At 36.1% G+C, this 26,590-nt stretch overlaps 1 protein-coding gene across 1 annotated transcript in view; it reads left to right on the top strand.

The window, feature by feature from the left end:
* LOC121368232 overlaps positions 1-26,590 on the top strand; it is a 60,047-nt gene that overhangs the window by 17,477 nt on the left and 15,980 nt on the right. The window contains exon 2 of the mRNA XM_041492873.1: positions 4,187-4,311. Within this exon, the coding sequence (XP_041348807.1) occupies positions 4,187-4,311 (125 nt within the window). The remainder of the gene's footprint in view (positions 1-4,186; positions 4,312-26,590) is intronic.

The following is a 26,590-nucleotide window of genomic DNA, read 5'->3' as shown; positions in this document are numbered from 1 at the left end:
ACAGATATTGAGAGAGGAAACGCGCTGTCGCCAATTCATGGGCTACTCTTTCCGATTAACAGCAAGGGATCTTTTATTTGCGCTTCCCACAGACAGAATAGCACAAACCATGGCCTTTGTTGAACCAGTTATGGAACACTGGGATCCGAACCCAGTACCTACCAGCCTGTTGCCTGATGGCCTAACCACGACGCCACCGAGGCCGGTAGATAAAGACAGAGATAGATTAGCAGCAAGGGATCTTTTATATACACCATCCACAGACAGGATAGTACATGCCACGGCCTTTGATATACCAGTCGTGGTGCACTGGCTGGAACGAGAAATAGCCCAATGGGCCCACCGACGGGGATCGATCCCACACCGACCGCGCATCGAGCGAAAGCTGTACCACTGCACTACTTCCCGCCCAGACATGTATATAGTCTTATAGAAAACCCACTACATGTCTCCATTAGCAGCAAGGGATCTTTTATATGCACTTTCCCACAGACAGGAAAACACATACCACAGCCTTTGACCAGGTATGGTGCACTGGTCGGAACAAGAAATAGTCCAATAGTCGCACCGACGGACATCGATTCTGACATGTTTTGTCTTAGAGAAAACCCATTTCGTTTTTCCATTAGCAGAAAAGAATATTTTATATGCACATTCCCACCAACAAGTCAGTACATACCATTACTAGGGATCACCCTGTACATTGCCAAATTAGCCATTTGCTAATTTTTACACAAAGTGGCTACAACATTTTGTCTTTGGCTAATAAAATATTCCTTAAATTAAGTACATTTTAATAATTTTCAACAAGATACTATACTATATCTGATAATTGGCTAAGCCAAAAAACTTTCCATTGTGAGCCCTGCATGACCTTTAATATACCAGTTACGGGCCACCGGTTGGGACTGGAAAAACCCAACCAGAGAACAAGGTTTGATCCTAAGACCAAAAGCACCTCAAGCTAGAGCTTTACCGACTAACCAAGATTCTGCCCACAAATTACTTAATTTATAATATTTTGGTTTTGCCTATTTCCATTGATATGCAAGTGCGTTCATGCATGTACCTGGCTAAACGCTTGAAAGAACATAGCGGCTGAACAGAAACAAATATTCTAAGGCAAAAGGCAGCAGGGAAGTAAATAATTAACCACTGTGTACCATAATAATATAAATGCAAGAAAGTGTAAAATAAGATTTGTTTCCAGGTGAATCACATATGTAGAGATGAGAAGCAACGCAGTCCTTGCTTCGTGCTTCAAAAGTATCTGAACTATAGTCCGTCCCACAGGGAACGCCTTTTTTCATACTATAGAATTTACTACAAGTTATTATTTCTAAGCCAATTGTTTTTTTAATTTGGTTATTTCCAAAACACTTCTTACGTCAAACCAAACTGAAAGAAAACCATTTTTGTAAGAGGGTGGAGGCACACCCCGGCCCAATTTTCCGTTTCACGACCGTTAGGAAGTTACTTCGCCCCAGGCTTGTATTCATACTCCATATACAGAAATAAGTTATGGAAAGTGATATCTGATAGGTTATGGAAAGTGATATCTTATAGGTTATGGAAAGTGATATCTTATAGGTTACGGAAAAGTGATATCTTATAGGTTATGGAACGTGATATCTTATAGGTTACGGAAAAGTGATATCTTATAGGTTATGGAAAGTGATATCTTATAGGTTACGGAAAAGTGATATCTTATAGGTTATGGAAAGTGATATCTGATAGGTTGTGGAAAGTGATATCTGATAGGTTGTGGGAAGTGATATCTGATAGGTTGTGGGAAGTGATATCTGATAGATTATGGGAAGTGATATCTGATAGGTTGTGGGAAGTGATATCTGATAGGTTGGGGGACGTGATATCTGATAGATTATGGAAAGTGATATCTGATAGGTTGTGGGAAGTGATATCTGATAGATTATGGGAAGTGATATCTGATAGGTTGTGGAAAGTGATGTCTGATAGGTTGTGGAAAGTGATATCTGATAGGTTGTGGGAAGTGATATCTGATAGGTTACGGAAAGTGATATCTGATAGGTTGTGGAAAGTGATATCTGATAGGTTGTGGAAAGTGATATCTGATAGGTTGTGGAAAGTGATATCTGATAGGTTGTGGGAAGTGATATCTGATAGGTTGTGGAAAGTGATATCTGATAGATTATGGAAAGTGATATCTTATAGGTTATGGAAAGTGATATCTGATAGGTTGTGGAAAGTGATATCTGATAGGTTGTGGAAAGTGAGATCTGATAGGTTACGGAAAGTGATATCTTATAGGTTACGGAAAGTGATATCTGATAGGTTATGGAAAGTGATATCTTATAGGTTATGGAAAGTGATATCTGATAGGTTGTGGAAAGTGATATCTTATAGGTTATGGAAAGTGATATCTGATAGGTTGTGGAAAGTGATATCTGATAGGTTGTGGAAAGTGAGATCTGATAGGTTACGGAAAGTGATATCTGACAGGTTATGGAAAGTGATATCTTATAGGTTATGGAAAGTGATATCTGATAGGTTGTGGAAAGTGATATCTGATAGGTTGTGGAAAGTGAGATCTGATAGGTTGTGGAAAGTGATATCTGATAGGTTGTGGAAAGTGATATCTGATAGATTACGGAAAGTGAACACTAAAGGCAGGTGAAGTTGCTATCAAAATTCATATTTATTTTTAAACACGTAAGTTATTATTATTATTATTATTATTATTTTTAAAGGGACATTCCTGAGTTTGCTGTCATTTTAAAGATGCTATCGACTAACAGAGACTTTTTAATGATTGTAATTACATATTAAATATATTTTTAACCATAAAATATTAGTGTCTGTATGTTAAACGTGTTTGTGATCTTTCTAATATTTGTACTAGGTTAAATTTCATTTTATTTCCTAAAAGATATTTTTTCGTACGTACAAAATTATTTGAAAACGAAATCCAGTTTGGGCTTCTTACAAATATTAAGACGACCAGAAACTCATTGAATATACAGACACTGATATTCTAAAGTTTAATGTAAGTTTAATCGTAGAAATATTTTATTAGTCGGAAACATCTTACAATGCAGCAAACTCGGGATTGTCCCTTTAATGGGATGCATTTAAAATGCACTACGTTCCAACACGTGCACCACTACTGGTTAAAGTCCGTGGTAAGTGCTTTTCTGTAAGTGCATGTAAAAGATCCTTTGCTGCTTTAGGAAAAATGTAGCGGGTTTCCTCTGATGACTACATTTCAGAATTATCATGTTTGACATCCAATAGCCGATGATTACTTAATCGATGTGCTCCAGTGGTGTCGTTAAACAAAGCAAACTTTAACTTTAAAAGATCCTATGTTTTTCTCGACGTTGATTGGCCCATTTAGTTCCCTGCTACCAAAAGTACCATGCATTGTTCTTGAGGACCAGTTACGTTTTAAAGGTAAACTTTTCAAGAAAGTTAAAGTTTGGTTTGTTTAAGGACACCACTAGAGCACATTGATTTATTAATCATTGGCTATTTGATGTCAAAGATTTGGTAATTTTAATGTATATTCTTATAGGAATCCTGCTACATTTTGTCCATTAATAGCAAGGGGTATTTTATATGCACCATCCCACAGACAGAATAGCACATACCACGGGCTTTGATTCACCAGTCGTGGTGCACTGGCTAGGACGAGAAATGGCCCACCAACCGGGACTTTTGAAAATGAAACCAGGTTCTATATTGCCTCAGATAACAGTTACCCGGAAATATGTCCGCGCAAGTAGTCTGCTGTTTGACTGCGATTATTTCATGGCAGACAGTTTTGACGTGGCAACTATTTGACTGAAGTTGACAGGGGAGAGTATGTATTTTGCAAACATGTGTAACTTGTTGACATTGAAGACATTTTTGTGGTATTTCCGGCCCATGCAAAAGTGGTGCTTTTTGTGTAAAATGGGTGTACTCCGACCAGGTTTAGTTGGTATGTTTATTTAAACCAATATCCTGGGAGAAAAAACCGGACAACAGGTGTTGTTCTTTTCAGGGTATGTTGCAAAGGTGCATTAAAAACTGATATTAATAAAAATCCTATGCCACGAACGCTATATAGAAACATATAGCGTAAATAATAATAATAATAATAATAATAATAATAATTGTTGCCATATGAAGACATTTTGATGGAATTTGTGTGGTATTTTTGTAGACGTGCTAAGCGCCAGGCCAAGATGGACGCTCTGATTGACAGCATGGGAGGTCAGCCCCAGGTTAACTCCGCCACGCTTGTCTGGACTTTCTTTATGGACGATGTTCCCACCATGGTCGTCTTTCGTAAGTACTGCTAGAAATGTAGTCATTCATTTATAGTCATGTTCGTGCTTATATCTAATTAAAGTTAAAAAAAAAAAAAAAAAAAAAAAAAAAAAAATGTTGATGAATCACATTAAAAAAAAAATTCAAGCACGCTCTCCTAGGCACACACCTCTGCTATCTGGGCTGTCTGTCCAGGACAGTGGGTTAGTGGTTGTTAATGGTTACTATATTTTTGGTCACTGGCGAAAGTTATAGCTTTATGGGACGGATTGCAGGATAAAAAATATCCGCTTTCTTCCTCAGGTCCAATTGGGAATGCCGCTCGTCAGACCCTCACGGCATTCACCATTCTAACCATCGCAGGATAAATCTTAACGGTCCTTTGTCAAAGTTGCAATAATGGCGGTTATACGTAGGGTCGATTAATTTGAAGTTATTTATTGCAAATATGTGAACATAACGAAATACTGTAGTCTCAACTTTGACATAGACACAGTGTGTATAGTAATACAGATGATCATTTTCACTAGCCCAGATAACACAAATTCACTAGCCGGGACCAACGGCTAATGGATTGGACGAACACTGTCATAGGACCTTTAAGACTGTAACTAGTTATTCTCGTTATACACTTTACTACAATTTTAATGGATTAGACGAACACTGTCATAGGACCTTTAAGACTGTAACTAGTTATTCTCGTTATATACTTTACAACAATTTTAATGGATTGGACGAACACCGTCATAGGACCTTTAAGACTGTAACTAGTTATTCTCGTTATACACTTTACTACAATTTTAATGGATTAGACGAACACTGTCATAAGACCTTTAAGATTGTAACTAGTTATTCTCGTTATATACTTTAGTACAATTTTAATGGATTAGACGAACGCTGTCATAGGACCTTTAAGACTGTAACTAATTATTCTCGTTATATACTGTACTACAATTTTAATGGATTGGACGAACGCTGTCATAGGACCTTTAAGACTGTAACTAGTTATTCTCGTTATACACTTTGCTACAATTTTCTTTTGTTACAATGTGAAATACACTTCTTTATATCTAAGAGAGTTCTTTGTGCCTCCAACATGTCGAGATTTCCCTTTAAAGCTCTTCTGATTTTTGTTATTGTACCAACCAGTGCACCACAACTGGTAAAATGCCGTGGTATGTGGTTTTCCTGTCTGTGGGAAAGTGCATATAGAAGATCCCTTGCTGCAAATGAAAACATGTAGCGGCTTGTTTTGATGAATACGAGTCAGAAGTACCAAATGTTTGACATCCAATAACCGATGATTAATTAACCAAATATGCTCCAGTGAAGTCGTTAAACACAAACGGATGAATACATGGCATATAGTGGTTTGGGGAAATGTGTACTCAATTAATTTTGAATATATAGGTTATAACAATCACGTGAATTTATTGAGGCACTTAGAAAAAAACCCCTTTGACTCCCATGGGTTGGAAAGTCCGGGTCTATCGCAAACAAAACAGTGATTGATTTTTGTTCACTCCAGGTTAACTACAACAGTAACACAATGGTAAAATAAAGTGTGTTCATGGTTCATCTATTCCTAGGCACTGCATATACAAACTGAATTAATCACAGACGCAAAACAATGTAGTTCGTATTCTTTAAACCATATTTACCGGCCTCGGTGGAAGCAGTGGTTAAGCCATCGGACTACAGGCTGGTAGGTACAGGATTCGCACCAAGAGGGAATTCCTAAGGGCTCAGTGGTTAGGTGTAAGGCCACTACACCCTCTTCTCTCTCACTAACCACTAACCAACTAACAACTAACCCACTGTCCTGGACAGACAGCCCAGTTTGCTGAGGTGTGTGCCCAGGACAGCGTGCTTGGACCTTAATTGGATATAAGCACGAAAATAAGTTGGAAAAAAGCCATATTAACTTGACCTTAAAGGGACATTCCCGAGTTTGCTGCATTGTAAGATGTTTCCGACTAATAAAATATTTCTATGATTAAACTTATATATTAAATATATTTTCTTGTTTAAAATATCAGTGTCTGTATATTCAATGTGTTTCTGGTCGTCTTAATATTTGTAAGAAGCCCAAACTGGATTTTGTCTTCAAATAATTTCGTACGTACGAAAAAATATATTTTAGGAAATAAAATGAAATGTAACCTAGTACAAATATTAGAACGATCAGAAACACGTTTAATATACAGCCACCAATATTGTATGCAGAAAAATATATTTGATATGTAATCACAATCGTTAAAAAGTTTCATTTAGTCGATAACATCTTAAACATTGCAGCAAACTCAGAAATGTCCCTTTAAACATAAATTTGACAAAATACAACGTATAAGAATATGAAATTTATTTATTAATTAAAAAGTTTATAAATAAATAAGTAAACAAATAAATAAACCAGACACAAAGCAGTTGGCAACGTGTCTTAAAATACCAAAAATGTTATGACGTCATCAGTCGTGTGTAGTTGTTGCCAACCGCACGAATGGTATTTCTGAACTGAGTTTTATTTACACACTGGCCGTAATTCAACGGCACATGAGGTACATTGAAAAATATAAGTAAATAAAGAAATGACAAGATGGCAAATTCGTCAGAATAATAAGGTGCATCAGATATTGAAATGTGTATATCTATGGGCTTATATTTGCATTTGGAGACATACATTGTATATATACAAATAAAATAAAATCGTAAAAACAGATTTCAGCCATGCGACTTGTGAATATTCATAATTGTTTTTACAGAAAACTGCTAGATTTCTGCGAATAGCCATTCTAAATTTGTAAACATTTGGTCTAGACTGGCAACACTTTGGCAGAAGTCTTTTTCTTTCATCTTTAAAAAAAAAAAGAAGGACAACACATTTTATGATGAAATTCATCACCAATTGCGTTATGTATACACATAAAGCCTGTTCTATTTGTCAAAGGTATTTTTCCCACCTACCTTTTTCAATAGGAAGTTTGTTTTGTTTAACGACACCACTAGATCACATTGATTTTATTAATTTATTGGCTATTGGATGTCAAACATATGGTTATTTTGACATATAGTCTTAGAGAGGAAACCTGCTACATTTTCCCATTAGTAGCAAGGGGTCTTTTATATGCACCATTCCACACACAAGCACATAACACTACCTTTGATAAACCAATCGTGGTGTACTAGCTAAATAGAAGAAAGAAAGAAGTGTTTTATTTAACGACGCACTCAACACATTTTATTTACGGTTATATGGCGTCAGACATATGGTTAAGGACCACACAGATTTTGAGAGGAAACCCGCTGTCGCCATTACATGGGCTACTCTTCCGATTGGCAGCAAGGGATCTTTTATTTGCGCTCCCCACAGGCAGGATAGCACAAACCATGGCCTTTGTTGAACCAGTTATGGATCACTGGTCGGTGCAAGTGGTTTACACCTACCCATTGAGCCTTGCGGAGCACTCACTCAGGGTTTGGAGTCGGTATCTGGATTAAAAATCCCATGCCTCGACTGGGATCCGAACCCAGTACCTACCAGCCTGTAGACCGATGGCCTAACCACTACGCCACCGAGGCCGGTCTCAGCTGAATAGAGAAGTAGCCAATAGGCCCACTGACGGAGATCGAAACCACAGGATAAGACAGAGTAATCTATCCCTGTGTGTGTACCGGCCTCGGTGGCGTCGTGGTAGGTCATCGGTCTACAGGCTGGTAGGTACTGGGTTCGGATCTCAGTCGAGGCATGGGATTTTTAATCCAGATACCGACTCCAAACGCTGAGTGAGTGCTCCGCAAGGCTCAATGGGTAGGTGTAAACCACTTGCACCAACCAGTGATCCATAACTGGTTCAACAAAGGCCATGGTTTGTGCTATCCTGCCTGTGGGAAGCGCAAATAAAAGATCCCTTGCTGCTAATCGGACGAGTAGCCCATGTAGTGGCGACAGCAAGTTTCCTCTCTATATCTGTGTGGTCCTTAACCATATGTATGACGCCATATAACCGTAAATAAAATGTGTTGAGTGCGTCGTTAAATAAAACATTTCTTTCTTTCTTTCTTTCTTTCTATCCCTGTGTAAAATCAATCAGTGAATCACATGATCCGAGCTAAGAATCTGTCAAGTTTCGAGCACCTTTGGTACAGAGCCCTGGGAGATATGTCCAAGACAGGGGCGTAGGCTAGGGGGGTTCGGGGGCTTCGGACGAACCCCCCCCCCCCCCCCCCCCCCCCCCCCCTTCCGCTGAAGCAAATGGTCCGCTTTCAGAAGTAAAACATACAGGTTTATACATATGGAGTTTCTGGTGGTGCAAAAACAAAATAGAAAAAGGTTCATTTAGTTCATATTCGAACCCCCCCCCCCCCCCCCCCCCCCCCACCCCCCCAAGTCCAGATCACGCTACGCCCCTGCAAGACATAGAGAATACTACACAAGTCCCCTCGTGAGACCGTTTAAATGACATCGAGTGTGTTTTCAATCGTACGTGCTTAAGTTGAATTGAAAATCAATCGTACATCACGAGTTGTAAAATAAACGGTCTCACACGGGAATGAGTATAGTATTTTATTTATTTATATACTCTGCACATTAATGAAAAAAAATCACCAAAAATTACTCCAAAAATAACTAAACAAGACATGAAAATGCACATATTAAAGACCGGGAAAATGACGCCGTGTACACATCTACCTGTATCAATGAAATTTACACAAACAATATTCTACAAATATTCAAAACTAAACAAAATTATTAAAATATATATTTTGTTAAATTGTGCTGTTACAACCAAATAACCTCGGCTACCGCTATCCCGACAGAGCTAAATCCCGTCTCCAGTGTGTGAGTGTAAATGCAGCACCACCACAGGTGGTCAGAACGGGGCTTTAAATCTTTCACAACCAGTACTTCAACTATTGACAACCGATATTTCACATTCGACATTTCAACTATTGACAACCGATATTTCACATTCGACATTTCAACTATTGACAACCGATATTTCACATTCGACATTTCAACTATTGACAACCGATATTTCACATTCGACATTTCAACTATTGACAACCGATATTTCACATTCGACATTTCAACTATTGACAACCGATATTTCACATTCGACATTTCAACTATTGACAACCGATATTTCACATTCGACATTTCAACTATTGACAACCGATATTTCACATTCGACATTTCAACTATTGACAACCGATATTTCACATTCGACATTTCAACTATTGACAACCGATATTTCACATTCGACATTTCAACTATTGACAACCGATATTTCACATTCGACATTTCAACTATTGACAACCGATATTTCACATTTGACATTTCAACTATTGACAACCGATATTTCACATTCGACATTTCAACTTTTGACAACCGATATTTCACATTCGACATTTCAACTTTTGACAACCGATATTTCACATTTGACATGAGATTTTGATTGAGGCAAGCGGTGTTTCAATTTGTGACAACTGGTGTTTTAACATTTGACGACCAGCGTTTCATTTCTGAAAACCAGTATTCCAACTTATTAAACCACATATTTCAACTTTTGACAATATATATTTCACCTTTTGACAACGTGTGTTTCAATTGCTGACATTCAGTATTTCAACAGGTGATATCTAGTATTTTAACTTGAGACAAATAGCGTTTGAACGTTTGACAACCAGTTTCATGTTTTGACAGCAAACCATAATGTTTCAACATGTAACAATCGGTGTTTTAACTTTAAACACTGGCGTTTTAACATTTGGCAACCAGTGTTTCATTTTGTAAAACCCTATTATTTACATTTTGATTTAATTGATGTTTCAACTTTTACAACTAGTGTTTCAAATTATGACAATAAGTGTTTTGAACTTTTGACAACTAGTGTTTAAAATAATGACAATCATTGTTTCAACTGGTGAAAACCAGTGTTTCAAATTATTACAACCAGTGTTTCAAATTATGACAAGCAACATTACAAATGTTGATATCCAGCGTTTCAACTTGTGACAACCAGTGTTTCAAATTATGACAACCAGTGTTTCAACTTGTGACAACCAGTTTTTCAAATTATGACAACCAGTGTTTCACGTTATGATAACCAAGTGTTTCAAATTATAATAATCAATCTTTCAACTTGTAACAGCGTGGTACCTGTCATAAATTGGCGGATGGATCATTAAGACACTATTTAAACACCAGTAATGCATTCAACTCCACACACTTAATATCTGTTATCAATACGACAAAGGAGATATCATAGATTTTGTGGTCGTATTACTAAAACATTAACGACTTGACCAATGGGGTAAACAAGGATCCAACAGTGCAAACTGCGCATAAGCTATTTCACTACAAAATATTACAATAAAAAAAGTTGTTATCCGTTTCAACGATCAATTTTGCTTTCAAAGGCAAGGCAATAAAGACCAGTCGATAAAAGATAAAAAAAACAAGTACTGAGCCTAGTCGGCTGTTCGCCAATCAATTTTATCTTTTGTCTTTTGTGTCACATTTACTGCATTCGTTGTGCAAGACGTCTCAAAGAACAAGTGTCCCTGTCTCATTGGATTAAAAATAAAACTGTAGTAATCGAAACGATGAAAGCAGTAGCGGGTTGAATACAGAGCCGAAAATGTAAAAATACACCAAAATTAAAAAACGACATCAAAAACGACACCTACCCCCCCCCCCCCCCCAAAAAAAAAAGAAAAAAGAAGAAGAAGAAAACCCCACCCAAAACCCTACCTCACAAAACAAACAGAAACCGAAACCCAACAAAAATATAATAAATTATAGCCTCCAATGTAATAACAACAGCGACATCAAAACGCAATGTCAACAAGACAAAGAACAAAAACAACGGAAAATACACACCCTCCACCCCATCCAACCCAGCCAAACCACCCCAAGAAAGAAGACAATAACAAAACATCAAAAAACAAAAACAACAACAAAAAAAGAAGAGAAAATGACCAATCCCCTTATACCCCACACCCAACCAAGTCAATAAAATAAACCAACCACTCAACCACCCAACCACAGCAATATAGGACGAAATTTGCGGCGGATCCACTAGGCATATGTTAATAATTCGCCCCACCCCCAAATGGACAAATCTGGATCAGCCCTTCAATTGTTTCGAGCCGACTGCTCAAGAACAATGATTTAACTTTGTTTCTAATTCTAATATTTATTATCGAGACATATAGTTCATAACATTGTTTTCAACTTTTTATTATCGAGACATATAGTCCATAACATTGTGTTCCATTTTTTAATTATCGAAACATATAGGCCATAATATTTTTTTTTCCATTTTATTATCGAGACATATGGACTATATTTTGTTCCACATTTTATTATCGAGACATATATTCCATAATATTTTGTTCCATATTTTATTATCGAGACATATATTCCATAATATTTTGTTCCACATTTTATTATCGAGACATATATTCCATAATATTTTGTTCAACATTTTGTTATCGAGACATATATTCCATAATATTTTGTTCCACATTTTAGTATCGAGACATATATTCCATAATATTTTGTTCCACATTTTATTATCGAGACATATATTCCATAATATTGTGTTCCACATTTTATTATCGAGACATATATTCCATAATATTTTGTTCCATATTTTATTATCGAGAGATATAGTCCATAATATTGTGTTCCACATTTTATTATCGAGACATATATTCCATAATATTTTGTTCCATATTTTATTATCGAGAGATATAGTCCATAATATTGTGTTCCACATTTTATTATCGAGACATATATTCCATAATATTTTGTTCCACATTTTATTATCGAGACATATATTCCATAATATTTTGTTCCACATTTTATTATCGAGACATATATTCCATAATATTGTGTTCCACATTTTATTATCGAGACATATATTCCATAATATTTTGTTCCATATTTTATTATCGAGAGATATAGTCCATAATATTTTGTTTCACATTTTATTATCGAGACATATAGTCCATAATATTTTGTTCCACATTTTATTATCGAGACATATTCCATAATATTTTGTTCCACATTTTATTACCAAGACATATATTCCATAATATTGTGTTCCACATTTTATTATCAATACATATAGTCCATAATATTGTGTTCAACATTTTATTATCGAGACATATAGTCCATAATATTTTGTTCCACATTTTATTATCAAGACATATTATAGTTCATAATATTGTGTTCCACATTTTATTATCAAGACATATAGTCCATAATATTGTGTTCCACATTTTATTATCAAGACATATAGTCCATAATATTGTGTTCCACATTTTATTATCAAGACACATAGTTTATTTTGTTCCACATTTTATTATCACGACATATAGTCCATAATATTTTGTTCCACATTTTATTATCAAGACATATTATAGTTCATAATATTTTGTTCCACATTTTATTATCAAGACATATAGTCCATAATATTGTGTTCCACATTTTATTATCAAGACATATAGTCCATAATATTTTGTTCCACATTTTATTATCAAGACATATAGTCCATAATATTGTGTTACAGATTTTATTATCGAGACATATAGTCCATAATATTTTGTTCCACATTTTATTATCGAGACATATATTCCATAATATTTTGTTCAACATTTTGTTATCGAGACATATAGTCCATAATATTGTGTTCCACATTTTATTATCGAGACATATATTCCATAATATTTTGTTCCACATTTTATTATCGAGACATATATTCCATAATATTTTGTTTCACATTTTATTATCGAGACATATAGTCCATAATATTTTGTTCCACATTTTATTATCGAGACATATTCCATAATATTTTGTTCCACATTTTATTACCAAGACATATATTCCATAATATTGTGTTCCACATTTTATTATCAATACATATAGTCCATAATATTGTGTTCAACATTTTATTATCGAGACATATAGTCCATAATATTTTGTTCCACATTTTATTATCAAGACATATTATAGTTCATAATATTGTGTTCCACATTTTATTATCAAGACATATAGTCCATAATATTGTGTTCCACATTTTATTATCAAGACATATAGTCCATAATATTGTGTTCCACATTTTATTATCAAGACACATAGTCCATAATATTTTGTTCCACATTTTATTATCACGACATATAGTCCATAATATTTTGTTCCACATTTTATTATCAAGACATATTATAGTTCATAATATTTTGTTCCACATTTTATTATCAAGACATATAGTCCATAATATTGTGTTCCACATTTTATTATCAAGACATATAGTCCATAATATTTTGTTCCACATTTTATTATCAAGACATATAGTCCATAATATTGTGTTACAGATTTTATTATCGAGACATATAGTCCATAATATTTTGTTCCACATTTTATTATCGAGACATATATTCCATAATATTTTGTTCAACATTTTGTTATCGAGACATATAGTCCATAATATTGTGTTCCAATTTTATTATCAAGACATATAGTCCATAATATTTTGTTTTCGATATGTTTATGTACATGTATTTAGTTCTAGATCTGTTTATTGTGTTTTTGTTTGTAGAGGAGTTTATTTTCGATATAGGTCTGTTCAATATTATTTATTGTATATTTTGTTTTCGAGATTTAGTGCGTATTTTGTTTTGCATTTGTTCTAAATACCACCTGATGCGCGGTCGGTTTGGGATCGATTCCCATCGGTGGGTCCATTTAGCTATTTCTCGTTCCAGCCAGTGCACCACGACTGGTATATCAAAGGCCGTGATATGTGCTATCCTGTCTGTGGGATGGTGAATATGAAAGATCCCTTGCTACTAAAAACAAATATAGCGGATTTCCTCTTTATAAGTCAAAATTACCAAATGTTTTACATCCAATAGCCGAAGATTAATACATCAATGTGCTCTAGTGGTGTCGTTAAACAAAACAAACTTTATAATGTTGTTCTAAATACATTCAATGAACTTTGTTATCTTATCAAACTTTATAAGGTTGTTCTAAATACATTCAATGAACTTTGTTATCTTATTCCAAAATATGTTTTAATTTTGTTTTGTTCTGAAAACATGGTACTGCTGATGATGTGGGTGATGAATTTCACTACTTATTTTATATGTATTAAATTTACAGAAGATAGATGTAAATATATTAACAAATACTATTTCACAAGACCAAATGTAAACACATTTAAGCAGCTTTTTAATTGTAAAAATATAGGTACCCTTAGAAACTTGTGTAGATTTATAACTACAATCACCAAACATTTCTGTTCCTCCTAAGACTTTTATTATTTACAGTTTATGAATTTAGTTTTTTAAAACCTGTCATCTTGATGCTGTTATATAGCTTTTCGTTAACGGTGTAATTAAATCTACATCTGATGAGTGAGAGCAATAATTCAACACTCTCACGAAACAAGCCTGTCATGTAGAGAAAAACATACACTTTTTAACGATATATATATATATATATATATATATATATGTATTCCTCAAATACCATCGAACGATGGCCCTGAGCGTAATAAAGTATTTTTTTTGTTACGTATTTGGTTTCAAAGACGTTTAGTTGCATACTTTGTTCCAGATATGACTTTTTTTTTTTTTAGATATGTTTAATATTATCCTCTTTTTTTCTAGAAACATTTAGTATAAATTTTGTTCCAGAGATGTTCTTTACGTATTTATTCTTGAGTAGGAATATATTTTCAAACACAGCTTAGAAATTACGTCAGTCCCGTGTTCAGCGACAGCGAGCGACGCAAACGTTCGTGGACTATTCGTCTCGTGCCCTATGTGGTCATTTGATTTAATGTGAAGCACATAAACCAGTCTAGTTTTTTGTTATTACGAACGTTTATTACGTTTTAAAAAAAAAAAAATTCTTTATTAGCTCTTTGTTCTACATGTGTTTATTACCCTTTTTTCTAGAGACGCGTGCTACTTAATTTCCTCTATAGACGTTTATTACGCATTTACTTCTAGAAATATATATATATGTCTACTTATTTTGTTCTACAGACGTTTGTCACGTATTTGATTCTAAATACATTTATTACATATTTTGTTCTACATACCTTTCGTTCTAGAAATGTTTGTTAATTATTTTGTTCTACAGACGTTCATTACTTATTTGGTTCTAGAAATATTTGTTACTTATTTTTTTCCTACAAACCTTTATTACGTATTTAGTTCTAGAAACATTTGTTAAGTGTTTAGTTCTAGAAACATTTGTTAAGTATTTTGTTCTACAGACGGTCATTACGTATTTGGTTCTACAAAGATATGTTACTTATTTTGTCCTACAGACATTTACTATGCACTTGTTTTTACAAAGATATGTTACTTATTTTGTCCTACTGACATTTACTATGCACTTGTTTCTACAAATATTTGTTACTTATTTTGTCCTACAGACATTTACTATGCACTTGTTTCTACAAAGAGATGTTACTTATTTTGTTCTATAAACGTTTTTTTGCGAATTTAGATCTGGAAACGTTTATTACGCATTTATTTCTAGAAATATTTATTACGTATTTTGTTGTAGAGACGTTTATTACGTATTTTGTACTGGAGACGTTTATTACATATTTTGTTCTGGAGACGTTTATTACGTATTTTGTCCGAAAGACATTTATTACGTATTTTGTTCTGGAGACGTTTATTACATATTTTGTTCCGGAGACGTTTATTACGTATTTTGTCCTAAAGACATTTATTACGTATTTTGTTCTTGAGCTGTTTATGAGCTATTTTGTGCTAGAGTCGTATTAACGTGTAGTTTGTCGCACGTCGTGTAAACTACCCTTTGTACGATTAGGTCGAAGCCTAGCGAATCAATAGTGTATAATAATGACTTTCTTTTATGGTTATAGTACGATATTGTCAGGGGTACACTGATTGCAGCGAAACACACCAAATACACACGCTTAAATCAGCCATTGTTTGTTGGTTAGGTTCGATCCCCGTCGGAGGACCCACTGGGCTATTTCTCGTTCCAGTCAGTGCTCCACGACTGGCATATCAAAGGCCGTGGTATGTGCTATCCTGTCTGTGGGATGGTGCATATAAAAAAATCCTTTACTACTAATGGAAAAATGTAGCGGGTTTTCTCTCTAAAACTATATATCTAAATTACCAAATTACATCCAGTAGCCGATGATTAATAAATCAATGTGCTCTATTGGTGTCGTACAACAAAACAAATTTCTTGTTCGTTGGACTTTGGTAACCACCCCAAACAAATAAACGCCAAAATTTATTCTTAAACATAAGTAGATGAGGTCATCTAGAACGTCCCATAATGTCCTATTTAATTTTATTTATATACTTTTCATACTTTTACAGAGGGGAAAAAATACAGCAACAGTAGCTATAACATATTCTAACTCGTAGTTATAAAATAAAATAAAATAATAATAATATTAATAATAATAATATATATATATATACTATATATATTTGACACCTTAGACCAATTGTTTCAATTATGATATAAGCGTATCTGACACATATAAAAACCACTAATAAAAATGTTTTGTGATGTTAAACGATCACATCTCTCTCTCTCTCTCTCTCTCTCTCTCTCTCTCTCTCTCTCTCTCTCTCTCTCTCTCTCTCTCTCTCTCTCTCTCTCTCTCTCTCTGTGTGTGTGTGTGTGTGTGTGTGTGTGCTTATCTGTCCCTCGTTCTCTCGAGATGGTAATGTCTAACATTCACGTGACGAGTCCTACACAAAACGTTTACACAGCACTTCAATAATTCATTCGAAACCTGTAAATCAATATAACACTGAATACGACTATTGAAGACCGCAAGCGCTATCTGAAAATCGCGTTTCACTTGTTCCCCTAAAGGTCGCAGTAGGTTTCTTCTTCTTCTATTTCTTCTTCTTCTTCTCCTTCTATTTCTTCTTCTTCTATTTCTACTTCTTCTATTTCTTCTTCTTCTATTTCTTCTTCTATTTCTTCTTCTTCTATTTCTACTTCTTCTATTTCTTCTTCTTCTATTTCTTCTTCTTCTATTTCTTCTTCTTCTATTTCTTCTTCTATTTCTTCTTCTTCTATTTCTACTTCTTCTATTTCTTCTTCTTCTATTTCTTCTTCTATTTCTTCTTCTTCTATTTCTACTTCTTCTATTTCTACTTCTTCTATTTCTTCTTCTTCTTCTATTTCTTCTTCTATTTCTTCTTCTTCTATTTCTACTTCTTCTATTTCTTCTTCTTCTTCTTCTATTTCTTTTTCTTCTATTTCTTCTTCTATTTCTTCTTCTTCTTCTTCTTCTATTTCTTCTTCTTCTTCTATTTCTTTTTCTTCTTCTTTTTCTTCTATTTCTTCTTCTTCTTCTTCTTCTTCTTCTTCTTCTTCTTCTTCTTCTTCTATTTCTTCTTCGATCCCAAAACCATGCTCAGACTTCCAGTTCTGATCTCACCAGGAAGTCTGCTGTCCGTCGAAGGGACGTCGTCGGTCCCCAAAGTTAGTCTTTGTTGTCCACAGGATACCGCCAGGTTTCATGTCTCAGAGTGTTGTATGATGGGCACGACTGAAGGATGTGTTCCGGTATTTGGGCACCTGTGCTTCATGGACATTCATCAGGGTGGGCAAGTTTCAGTCTATAGAAGTGGTTGAGTAGAAGACAATGCCCAGTTCTCACTCCAAAGATGATAACGTCATACCTACAACGCTTCACATCCAATAGTTGCAGTGGCGTAGACAAGGGTGGTGGTGGTGGTGGTGAGGGGTGGGTGTGTGTGAAGGGGCGCACGGGGGCCATGCCCCGTCCCAATCAAACCTTGTTTAAAAAAAAGAAGCACATTGATTAATTAATCATCTGCTGTTATCTCCTGCGCTAGTGCGTTAAGAGTGCGGAATGTAGCCCAGTGGTAAATCGCTCGCTTGATGCGCGGTCGGTCTGTGATCGATCCCCGTCGGTGGACCCATTGGTCTATATCTCGTTCCAGCCAGTGCACCACAATTGGTGTATCAAAGGCCGTGGTATGTGATATCTTGTCTTTCGGCTGGTGCATATAAAAGATCCCTTGCAACTAATGGAACAATGTAGCAGGTTTCCTCTCTAAGACTATATGTAAAACTTACCAAATGTTTGACATCCAATAGCCGATGATTAATAAATCAGTGTGCTCTAGTGGTGTCGTTAAACAAAAACATTTTCATGTGAGTTTGGATTAGACTATAATAGAAATTCCGCAAGCTTTCCTGCACAGCAGTGTCCTAAGCCCCCCCCCCCCCCCAATCAATTTTCCCCCATTCACCTTGTACATCTTATAATCTTAACAAAATGTATTAAGGTAGATGTTTGTTTTCCCTTCCCCTGTAATATATTGGATACGCCATTGCTGTGCTGACGTCCTTTATATCACAAGAAGCTTTGTCAATCAGTGTTGCCAGGAAAGTTTCGCCTACGTATTCGAGCAAAAGAAAACTGGAAAAACCTGTACTGATACTGTATACATTGTTCTAGTATACAGCGCAGTGGTTCGACTCGATAGCGATCGGTCGTGTGATGACGTGGTCATTTAAGCCATCCACCTGAAGGACATATGTGAATGATGGATCAAGCACAGTTGAAGAGATTCGAACCAGATACTCTCTGTGTGCAAAGAGTCCGGTGTTTTACCAACTGTGATGACACCACTAGGAAACATGGGTTTATTAAAGGGACGTAGTAACCCAGTGGTAAAGTGCTCGCCTGATGCGCGGTCGGTCTTGGATCGATCCTCGTCGGTGGGTTATTTTTCGTTCCAACCAGTGCACCACGACTGGCATATCAAAGGCCGTGGTATGTGCTGTCATGTCTGTGGACTGCTGCATATAAAAGACCCATTGCTACTGATGAACAAATGTAGTATTTTCTCGCTTAGATTACAAGTAAAAATTACCAAATGTTTGACATCCAGGGGTCTCATGCATGAACCGAGACAACCGAAAGTCTCTAACAAGTCATTGTCCCAGACTATACACGTCAAGACTTTGACCGTCGTCAGTTTTCTATGCATGGACCCGACGTGCGACTACGACAACGAAGTTCGAGACTTTAGCACGATTGTTACAGCGTTCGCTGTATTTCTATTTATAAAGTAGGAAATCCCAAGCATTTTCTTGCACTGAAACACTCCAATATATAAACTATAATATTGCAAGAAATACTAGAAAACGTTTTTGACATCACATTGATTTTGTATTTATAATGGAACTACTCTCTGCAATATTTATTGTGGTGAGTATTGCTAATAAAGGTAATGTCGTGGGTGACCATGGTGGCACTGTAGCACAAATTATTAATAAGGTGAGAAAATATGAAGAAAGCTAGGGGGTTTAAATCAGAGAAACTAGTGTTATACAGCAACATATCTGTTACTTTATAATTGAGATTAATTTTTTTAATCCATCACAAGATTATGGGCCACGCTATTTAAAAATATTAGATTTGCGCCTGCCAATTAAACCATACCTGTAAATCGCCAATTTTGTATTTAATTTCCCCTTTACGTAACATCGAATTAAGGCAATCGAATACCCCCCTCATGAATGGTATATCAAAAGCTGTGGTATGTGCGGTCCTGTCTGTGGGGAAATGCATATAAACGATCCTTGCTGCTAATGGAAAAATGTAGCGGGTTTCCTTTAAGACTACTAGTAAAAACATGACAAAATGTTTGACATGCAATAACCGATGGTTAATAAACAAAAGTGCTCTAGTGGTGTCTTTAAATAAAACTTTTTTTCTTCTTCGTATTTTACGCGAATAAGATTTGTATGACTCACTGTGTAGGACCAACATCGGATATTGGTACTATCGTAGCTATAATCTTGCTGCATACATCACGATTCAACTATGGTAATAAAATGTTAAAATTTTAACATATAATTTAAAGTTATAACTGATAATAAAACAATTACAGACCTGTATTTAAGACTTTTAACAAACAAGTACTCCCACTATTAATTCTGAATAATAAATTCAAACATCGTTCGAAATTGCAAAAATTACAATAACGGACGTGATTACAAACTTGAATGAAAGAAATACGCAATTATTCTTAATGTGTTCTGCAATGTTAAAGTTATATGAACCTGTATTGACTTGATTAATGATAAGTGACACCCAACAGTAAGTCACTAATAAAGAAAAAACTTTAGTAATTATTTTGACTACTTGTGCTAGCAAGATTTGTCGTTACGACAGTATCAGTATCCATTGTCGGTTCCACACAATGATTGTTACAATATACCAAATAAAAACCTTTTGTTCAAATTGAAAGGGCTCTGGGCACAGATGATCTTGTTCGAAACGTTTTTTACATATTGTTTTTGAGTGGAATTTGTTAACACCACGATGTGTGCTGAATATCGCTCATCATGCTGCTAATTAGTTGAGGCCCGTAGTAACAATATGTGAAACGTAAGGCACACACTTATATGTTGAGGTAGAGCAGGAGAGACAAACGATTTGTTTGTTTCATTTATGTATTTGTACATGGGCGTACATGGGGGGGGGGGGGGGGGGGGGGGGGGGGGGGGGGGGGGGTGGTTCGATGGGTTCGACCGACCCCCCCCTCCCCCCCTGAAATCGCTTTTTTTAATAATTTAATATATCTGACATTGATATCTGACATTATTATATTTACTCAACATAGAAATATATGCCCAATATCTCTGCAATCTATTTTGGAACCCCCCTTTTCAAAATCATATGTATTGGAACCCCCCTGTTCAAAATCCTATGTACGCCCATGTTGTAGGACCAAAAAGTTAATAATTCGGGTGGTAGACGGGAGTCACAGGCCTCCGGTTCCTATTGACATGTAGTTGATAAATGATATACCGGTACAACAGAAAATTCTGATATATTTGATCGACATTATATACGTCCCATTGGCGGGCCCAGAGGGCTTCCGTTTTAAGTGTCCTTTTTAAATTCATCACCCACAATGCACAACACTCAGCTGTTATGAAAACACGTCTCTGGGCATCTTTATTTCAACAATTTCCGATGAAAATGTCCCCAAACCCGCATAAAGATCTTGCACTCTTTAGGAGGTCGGATAATTTGCCTTCGAAAAAACTAAATTGCCCTTTTTATAATTTTGTGAGACCCCTCCCCCTTTTACAAAATGCTGGATCTGCCCCAGCGTCCAAAATGTAGGTATAAATTCAGTTAACCCTAATCGCAAGTCTATAAAACACATCAGTGCAACGTCAGCTATACTGAATGTAACCGGTTGTCAGAGACTACTGTATTTACGCCTGGGTCATAGCAGGTCTAAAATTCGAGCAAGTTCGTCCCTCCAATAGTCCCAGACTTTGGCTTGTCTTCATTCATGCATTTACACCGGCCTCGGTGGCGTCGTGGTAGGCCATCGGTCTACAGGCTGGTAGGTACTGGGTTCGAATCCCAGTCGAGGCATGGAATTTTTAATCCAGATACCGACTCCAAACCCTGAGTGAGTGCTCCGCAAGGCTCAATGGGTAGGTGTAAACCACTTGCACCGACCAGTTATACATAACTGGTTCAACAAAGGCCATGGTTTGTGCTATCCTGCCTGTGGGAAGCGCAAATAAAAGATCCCTTGCTGCCTGTCGAAAAAAGAGTAGCCTATGTGGCGACAGCGGGTTTCCTCTTCAAAACAGTGTCAAAATGACCATATGTTTGACGTCCAATAGCCGATGATAAGATAAAAAATCAATGTGCTCTAGTGGCGTCGTTAAATAAAACAAACTTTACTTTTTACACCGGCCTCGGTGGCGTCGTGGTAGGCCATCGGTCTACAGGCTGGTAGGTACTGGGTTCGGATCCCAGTCGAGGCATGGAATTTTTAATCCAGATACCGACTCCAAACCCTGAGTGAGTGCTCCGCAAGGCTCAATGGATAGGTGTAAACCACTTGCACCGACCAGTGATCCATAACTGGTTCAACAAAGGCCATGGTTTGTGCTATCCTGCCCGTGGGAAGCGCAAATAAAAGATTCCTTGCTGCTAATCGGAAAGAGTAGCCCATGTAGTGGCGACAGCGGGTTTCCTCCCAAAATCTGTGTGGTCCTTAACCAAATGGCGCTTTTGATGCTTCAATTTATTCTTTAACAATTAAAGGGACATTCCCGAGTTTGCTGCAATTTTAAAGATGTTATCGACTAATAAAGACTTTTTAACGATTGTAATTACATATCAAATATATTTTTCTGCATAAAATATTAGTGGCTGTTTATTAAACGTGTTTCTGATCGTTCTAATATTTGTACTAGGTTAAATTTCATTATATTTCCTAAAGTATTATTTTTTCGTACGTACGAAATTATTTGAAGACAAAATCCAGTTTGGGCTTCTTACAAATATTAAGACGACCAGAAACACACTGAATACACAGACACTGATATTCTAAACAAGAAAATATATTTAATATGTAAGTTTAATCGTAGAAATATTTTATTAGTCGGAAACATCTTACAATGCAGCAAACTCGGGAATGTCCCTTTAAGAGAAACATCTTAAAATGCAGCAAATTCGGGAATGTCCCTTTAACGAAGCTGTAGCAAAAACAAACATGAAAGGCATAATCGGCAAATTAGGCTTTCCGTCCTTATATAAGTTGAAGGACTACAATTTATTTATGGCATCTATCTATCTATCTATCTGTATGTATGTCTATGTCTCTGTTTCTGTCTGTCTGTCTCTCTGTCTCTCTCTGTCTGTCTGTCTCTGTCTCTCTCTCTCTGTTTGTATGTATGTATGTTTATGTGTGTCTCCATCTATCTATCTATCTATCTATCTATCTATCTATCTATCTATCTATCTATCTATACAATATTTAAGTCTTCGAAAAAATCACGATCGAGAAAATGTGAGTAGCACATTTATTATTCATACAGCTATTTTTTAAATTCTTAAAGGGACATTCCCGAGTTTGCTGCAATGTTTTAAGATGTTATCGACTAATAAAATAGTTCTACGATTAAACTTACATATTAAATATATTTTCTTGTTTAGAATATTAGTGGCTGTATATTAAACGTGTTTCTGATCGTTCTAATATTTGTACTAGGTTAATTTCCATTTTATTTTCTAAAAAATATTTTTTTGTACGTACGAAATTATTTGAAGACAAAATCCAGTTTGGGCTTCTTACAAATATTAAGTCGACCATAAACACATAGAATATACAGACGCTGATACTCTAAACAAGAAAATATATTTAATATGTAAGTTTAATCGTAGAAATATTTTATTAGTCGGAAACATCTTACAGTGCAGCAAATTCGGGAATGTCCCTTTAAAAAAAGAAAGCAAATCCTCCCCAAAACTAAAAATAAGATGCATTATTGTGTGAATTACACGGCCGGTATTTTCTCCAGATGTTTTCTATGTATGGGACCCGGGATTAAACTTTATTTGTATCGTCGAAGCGCTGTTGCTTGTATGATGTGTGCGACAGAACCGGAAGAAGAATCAGCAGCACTGATGTCATAACGCTTGTTGCGTTGCCTGAAGCTATGACGTGTCGCTTGTGTGTGCAACGGCCTTTAGGTTTGAACGGATTCGCCGATTCGCACAGTTTGCAGATAATGTTTTACTCCGGCCAACGTAGAAGAAATAACAAACAATCCTTAAAATAAATAAATAAATAAATAAATAAATAAATATAAAAATATAAATAAATAAATAAATATAATATCTTACATTTTCAGTGCAATCAAAGTATGTGATATTTTTCAGATCAGATGTAAATTAGTCGAGGTCTCGGCACTAGGTTTATTGACATTTAAGCAAACGTACTTGGGTGACACTCTATGAATGACATGCATTCATAGTCATCAACTAAAAACATTTCAATGGCAATTTGACACTGAAAGCTGTCCAGCGTTCAGAAAACAAAAAACGTTAGGCATAACTTTATTTTGATGTAAGGACATCCAAAATGACGTCATTCAAGTTTGACGTCATTTCCATTCAAAAATACACCGCGACACATATTCTTAATTCATTTGAATATCTAGTAATGGCGGACTGGAATTAAAGTTGCGCGTACAATTTACAAAAACACGTTGTATTAAGCTTGAGTTTATATGATAAAGAAATTATTACCCAGAGGCTCGCATAATAGGATTTTTATTCCTAATATATGATATTGACGATACCGAAAAACACTCTGGTAATAACCTCTATATATCTATCGTGTGTGAATATATGCTGTGTTTATAACATGGTAGCATAAAAGCACCGAAGCACTGATATTTCATCGAAAATAAAAGTTTGGTTTTAAAGTTTGTTTTTGTTTAACGACATCACTAAAGCACATTGATTAATTAATCATCGGCTATTGGATATAAAAAAATGTGGTTATTTAACCTGAGAAGAAACCTGCTACTTTTTTCACTAGTAGCAAAGGATCTTTTATATGCACCATCCCACTGACAGGATAACACATACCACAGCCTTTGACATACCAGCCGTGGTGCACTAGCTGGAACGAGTTCATCGAAGATGACAATGTAAAGTATCATATCTCAGACCATTTAAAACAAACATCCCGAGAGTACTTCTAAAGCAATCGGTGTCCCCTACCGGGCACAACACAATTTCAAGGGTCATAACTCTGTAAAGAAGTACTAAATCATCATGCAAGTCAAACATGATCTGTAATTGTACACGACAAAGCTATACAGAAAATTGCAGCTTAACATCTTGAGGCATTTCGAGAAAAAAAGTTTGAAAACGAATTTTCGCTGTCGCCACTCTTTTCGATTAGCAGCAAGGGATCTTTTATATGCACCATCACACAGACAGGATAATGCATACCATGGCCTTTGATATACCAGTCAGGGTGCACTGGCTAGAACGAGAAATAGCCCAATGGGCTCACCGACGGGGATCGATCCCACACCGACCGCGCACCAAGCAAGCGCTGTACCACGTCACGCCTCTTCGAAAAGCTATGTTTTCACAAACCAAAGTGATGGCTGTTACTAATCCATACTTTGAACTTGTGTTTACCTTTTCATCTCTTTGGTATCACCTTTGCACATTCATTTTTCATCGTTGTAAATGAAGTGACGGACTTGACAGCTATGGTAGCAGTACTCATGATGGTTGCCACCGGCGAGGCAGAATATGCTCACCTTTCGCGAACATGTGCTATCATCACTGTTTCAACAGTGATTCATGAATGCTATATTTATTCCATTGAGCTCTGCGCCGTGGTAATATTCGTTTAGTAAAACGGTTGGGAGTGGCAGTCTTCTTTTAGCGGTTCAAGAAGGATGCATTGTCCAGTGAAGACTCTCCTCAGGAATAGCTGTCCTATAGACGATGCACTATTAGGCCAAATAACCATTCGACTCTGCATTGTGCAGATATACAAAACAGAGTTAATAATAATCATACGAAGCACACGTGTAATAACAAGTGTAATGACGTAATTTTGGGAAGCGACATCATCACACGACATTGCTTCTCCAGTCCTAGCTCAGACTGTGCATTTGAAATACAACGTCATTTCGTCGTCTCTTTCTAGTTGTGACTGAAACATTTTGAGTTGGGTCTTGTTATAAAGAAAACAACAATAATAATATGGATAATAAAGAAATTATTACACTCGCGTGTGAGTCGTACTGATTTTAACACTGCAGATATACGATTTCATCGTGGTTAACTGTTTTGTTGTTCAGATTTTTAAAAATAGTTATTTTTGTGCTTATATCCAGTTGAGGTTGAAGCATGCTGTCCTGGACATAAACCTCAGCTATCTGAACTCTCTGTCCAGAACAAATAGTGTGTAGTAAAAGATAAGTCGGTGTAGTGGCCATACACCTATCCGTGGAGTCGTTAAACTCTCTCTGGGTGCGAGCCGTTGGTGGACCCATTGCGCTATTTCTCGTTCCTGCTAGTATATCAAATACCATGGTATGTGTTTCCACGAAAGTTAACGTTAAAGTTTCTTTTGTTTAACGACACCACTAGAGCACATTGATTAAACAATCATCGGCTGTTGAATGTCAAACATTTGGTAATTGTGATTCGTAGTCTTCAGAGGAAACCCGCTACATTTTAATATTAGCAGCAAAGTATATTTTATAGACACTTTCCCACAGACAGGACAGCACATTGACACCTTCTTTGATATGCCAGTCGTGGGGCACTGGTTAGGACGGAAATAACCCAACTAAGAGTATGGGTCCACTGAGGGGGTTCGATCCTTCGACGCAAGCATCTCAAGCGAGCGCTCAACCGAGTGAGCTGAA

The sequence above is a fragment of the Gigantopelta aegis genome, chromosome 1, assembly GCF_016097555.1.
Source record: "Gigantopelta aegis isolate Gae_Host chromosome 1, Gae_host_genome, whole genome shotgun sequence".
NCBI lineage: Eukaryota > Metazoa > Mollusca > Gastropoda > Neomphalida > Peltospiridae > Gigantopelta > Gigantopelta aegis.
This window is presented reverse-complemented; position numbering and strand designations above follow the sequence as displayed.